The 4,386-nt window shown below is 63.8% G+C and overlaps 1 protein-coding gene and 1 non-coding gene across 2 annotated transcripts; both read left to right on the forward strand.

Moving 5' to 3' along the window:
- Positions 1-73: 73 nt before the first annotated feature.
- LOC112119774 (nucleolar protein 56) lies at positions 74-3,995 on the forward strand. Its single transcript, XM_026661654.1, has 7 exons — positions 74-226; positions 1,406-1,520; positions 1,609-1,770; positions 2,008-2,206; positions 2,506-2,693; positions 3,126-3,277; positions 3,569-3,995. The coding sequence occupies exons 1-7, from the start codon at positions 74-76 to the stop codon at positions 3,755-3,757; spliced, it is 1,158 nt and encodes a 385-aa protein (XP_026517439.1). The 3' UTR covers positions 3,758-3,995.
- Positions 2,300-2,435, forward strand: LOC112119777. Its single transcript, XR_002909142.1, has one exon. It is a non-coding gene; the product is annotated as a small nucleolar RNA SNORA51 (small nucleolar RNA).
- Positions 3,996-4,386: the final 391 nt, after the last annotated feature.

Genomic DNA, 4,386 nt, shown 5'->3' on the forward strand with positions numbered 1-4,386 from the left:
CGGGGGGAGGTTATCCCGGTGGGGGGTGGGGGGGGATGGACGGCGGGGCTATGGGGGGGGCTGGCTCGGGGCGATGGGGGGGGGCGGGGCTGGGGGGGGGGCACCGTCCCGCGCGCTCTCACGCCCCCTCTCGCAGGTGCTGCTGCACGTGCTGTTCGAGCACGCGGCCGGCTACGCGCTGTTCGCCGTGCGGGAGGTGGAGGAGATCAGCCTGCTGCTGCCCCAGGTGCGGGCCGCGTTCTCCCGCCCGCCCGCAGCCGCCACGTGCGGCCCCGGGCCCAAGCCGCGCCCCTCGGCCCCGGGGGATCGGGGGTTTGTCCTGCTCCTGCTGCCCCGGCCCGGGCACCTCCGGCCCCGGGTGGGGGGTGCTGGAGCCCCTAGGGCAGGGCCAGTGGGTGCCCACGTGCGTGGCGGGGCCCGGCTCTCTCGGCTGAACAGGCCCCGGGAGGTTTCAGGGTCTCCTTGGGGAGCCGCGTCCTAGGCGTGTCACTGCCTTAGGGGAACATTTGCTCCCTGAGCTGACCTTGGTGCCTGGCCCAAGGGCGCTTCCCCCCTCTGTCCCTGGCCTTTCCGGGGGCGGGGGGAGGGAAACCAGCTGAGATGGGTCCTGGCAGGGGGGCCAGATGCGCAGTCCCATTGCATCCCGCTGGAGCCCAGGGGCAGGGGCATGGAGGGGGTGTAGTGCGGCAGGTTGCCGGGAGTGGGATTGTCCCATGGCGGTAGGACCCAGGGCCGCCTGGGGGGGGTGGGGGACGGACGGACAAGTGGGGCAGTTGGCCCCCTGTGGGGCCCCCACGAGAATATAGTATTGCAACTCTTTTTATGGAAGGGGCTCCCGAAATTACTTTGCCTCAGGCCCCCTGAATCCTCTGGGCAGCCCTGCTAAGAAGGTGGGTCGCTCTGGGCTGCGTGTGAACCCAGCCAGTGGGGCTGAACCTCTGTTGTGTAAGGCAGGCGTCTGGTGAGTGCCGTGATGAACATCCGAGATCTGTCAATCCGCTGAAAGCAGTGATGTCAGTCATGTGGCTCTGAGCACTCGGGTGCCTGCTCTGTGCGCAGGTCTCACGCTGCCCAGCCAGGGTGGGAGGTATTTGCTGCTACGCTGCTCCCAGGGTGCTTACAGGGGGCAGGTGATTGGAGCTGGTGCTGTCTATGGTACAGCCAGTGGAGACTTTAGGTCCTACCATGCAGTGTCCGCGAGCAATCTCAGCAGCTTCCTGCTCTTACAGAGAAGCCATGTGTGTGGGGGCTGCAGTCTGCAGCCTGTGCTTTAGCCGCATTACTCATAGGGGCTTTGTGCTCAGTCAGGATGTGTGCTGCTGGGCCCCATGCTAGTCCCCCTGCGGGATTGGGGTCCCGGGTTGCCCTGTGTGATACTCACCTGCTTCCCTGTGGTCCCTTCCAGGTGGAGGAGAGCATCCTGAACATCGGCAAGTTCCACAGCATCGTCAGACTGGTGGCCTTCTCCCCATTCAAATCCGCCCAGAGTGCCTTGGAGAATGTCAATGCCATCTCGGAAGGTGAGGCTGGGCTGGAGACTTGCTGCCCTGCTCCCCTTGGTGCCCTGTAGCTGCACAGCCCATTAACGTCTCCCTCTTCCCGGGGCAGGGATTCTCCATGAGGACCTCAGGCTGCTCCTGGAGACCAACCTGCCGGCCAAGAAGAAGAAAGCGTTGCTGGGAGTCAGCGATGCCAAAATTGGGGCTGCCGTCCAAGAGGAGCTGGGTTACCAGTGCCAGACTGGAGGGGTCGTGGCAGAGATCACGCGAGGTGAGAAGAGACAGGGGCTCTAGTGAGGCCTGGAGATGCCAGTTGGCCCCCTGGGGGGTGATACGCCTGGGTCTGTCCCCCAGTGCCCTGCGTGTGTGGGGGGTGTCCCTGTTTGCGTTGGAGGGGAGGTGCTGGGATATTAAGGGGACCCCAGTGCTCGCTCCAGGCTGTCTTCACTCCTTGGCTTGTCCCGGGACGGGCAGGGGCTCGGTGCTCACAGATGTTCTGTGCCCGCAGGGATCCGCCTGCACTTCCACACCCTGGTGAAGGGCCTCACTGCCCAGTCGGCCTCCAAGGCGCAGCTGGGCCTGGGGCACAGCTACTCACGGGCCAAAGTGAAATTCAACGTCAACAGAGTTGACAACATGATCATCCAGTCCATCAGCCTGCTGGACCAGCTGGACAAGGACATCAACACCTTCTCCATGCGCGTCAGGTGAGGGCTCTCTGAGGGCCGGGGGTAGCGCTGTGTGCAGAGTGCGCCGGACTGCATGGCAGGTTCGTGTGGAGCCCCCTCCCCGTGCATTGCCCCCTCCCCGTGCTTACCGCAGGCAGCGCGACGCCCAGCGCTGACTGCATAGAAAGGGGAGGAAGAGCATCTGCCCTGCGTACACCCCAGCCAGGGAGCCTGTGACCTGGGCTGTCTTGTTAGCAGGGAGACACGTCTGCTGCGGGGGAGGCGACGGCAGGTCCATCGGCTCCCCTCCCTGACTGCTCCCCTCTGGCCTCCCGCAGAGAGTGGTACGGGTATCACTTCCCAGAGCTCATCAAGATCGTGAGTGACAACTACACGTACTGCCGCCTGGCCAAGTGCATCGGGAACCGCAAGGAGCTGAGCGAGGAGAGTCTGGAGGGGCTGGAGGAGATCGTGATGGACAGCGCCAAGGCCCAGGCCATTCTGGACGCCTCTCGGTCATCCATGGGTTAGCGGCGCTTCTAAAACCATCCTGAGGGCTGGAGGGGGGTCTTGAGGGCTGGCACTGGGGTCTGAGGGCGCGTGGGGGGGGGGGGGGGTCAGTAGTGCTGACACCGGGGTCTAAGGGCTCATGAATATGTTGCACATGGCTCGGGGGAGTGTGGGGCGCGCGGCTGCTCTGGGCTCCCCATATCACCTGACCTGTTCCTTCTTGATTAGGACATGCACTGAGCAGAGGCTGATGGGGAGGGGCGGGGGGTCAGGGGAGGAATTCTCTCCCCAACCCCATAGGCTAGTACTGGCTGCTGTTAATGGGGAGGCTCAGGACTCTGACCTGCTGCTTCTCTTGGGGGTGGCAGTTCCAGGGTTGCAGCGCCCCCCGGGGGTTGCCCTGGCCTAGTGGCAGTTCTTGTCGTGCGCTGACATCTGCTCTCTGCAGGGATGGATATCTCCCCCATCGACCTCATCAACATCGAGAGCTTCTCCAGCCGGGTGATCTCGCTGTCCGAGTACCGCAAGGGCCTGCAGGAGTATCTGCGCTCCAAGATGGGCCAGGTGGCTCCCAGTCTCTCCGCTCTCATCGGGGAAGTGGTGAGTGCCCTCGGGCTGGGGCAGGGGTGATCTGTGCTCTCCCAGGCCACAGAAATGATGTTCTAGTGTGAATCTGTCAATCCACTGAGCTCTGTGCTGAGACACGGTCACTGCTGATCCGTGCCCTGGGGAGCGTGCCCATACTAGCCGAAGGGCCCAAACCGGCCACCAAGGGCTGTGCCCAGGTGGCACAGAATGCAGCATTGCATGCTGGGGCCTGTAGTCTTAGCAGCTGGATTGTAGAGCCTCAGCTCTCTCACCACCCTGCTTGTCTCCTTGGCTTGTCTGCAGGTGGGCGCCCGTCTGATCTCCCACGCCGGCAGCCTGACGAATCTGGCCAAGTACCCGGCCTCAACGGTGCAGATCCTGGGGGCGGAGAAGGCCCTCTTCAGGTACAGCTGCAGGGTGGTCGTGGTGATGGCAGGTTCCTGGGCCGCTGGGCTTGACACGTTGGCCAGACACGGCTGCATGCGTCAGTGATAAACCAGCCCCAGTCTCTGAGCGACCACCGAGGCTTTTCCTTCACTCTTGCTGAACGGTTGGGTCTGTCCAGGGAACCTATGCAGCAGGTTAGCTGTTCTGATCACTTGGGGGGTGGGGGGAGGGGGAGTGGCGGGCAGAGGCTGAGAGACTAGTGCCAGCCATGCAGGGGTAGCTGGGAGGTGACCAGCACCTGGCCTGGATTTCAGGCCTGGCTGTCACATGGATCTGACTCCTGGGAAGGAGAAGGGGCCAGGCAGCTTCTGCTGCAGCTGGGTACTGGTGGACCATGGCTCCCCCAAGCATCCATAGTCAGTGCTGCTCCAGGGTGACTGCCAGCTGCCTTCTGGTCACAGGGAAAGCTGCTCTCCTCACTTCCTGTCGTCTGCCAGTCTGTGAGGAGTGTGACGCCTTCTGGCTCTCCGCGTCCGGCATGGCTAGTGCGTTCGCCGCGGTTCTGCTGCTTTCTGGGGGTGCAGAAAGGAGCAGAGCTGGGTGGTCGGGGGGGTGGCCCTCAGACCCGCAGTACGGCTGCAGCCACCTAGGTGCGTTCACCCCCCCGAGCACTGGCTGGGCTGCTGCATTGTACCAGGCCAAGCAGGTCGGATTGGGTTGGCAGTGTCTGGCCA

The sequence above is a fragment of the Terrapene carolina genome, unplaced genomic scaffold, assembly GCF_002925995.2.
Source record: "Terrapene carolina triunguis isolate 2854851 unplaced genomic scaffold, T_m_triunguis-2.0 Scaffold13598, whole genome shotgun sequence".
Lineage (NCBI taxonomy): Eukaryota > Metazoa > Chordata > Testudines > Emydidae > Terrapene > Terrapene triunguis.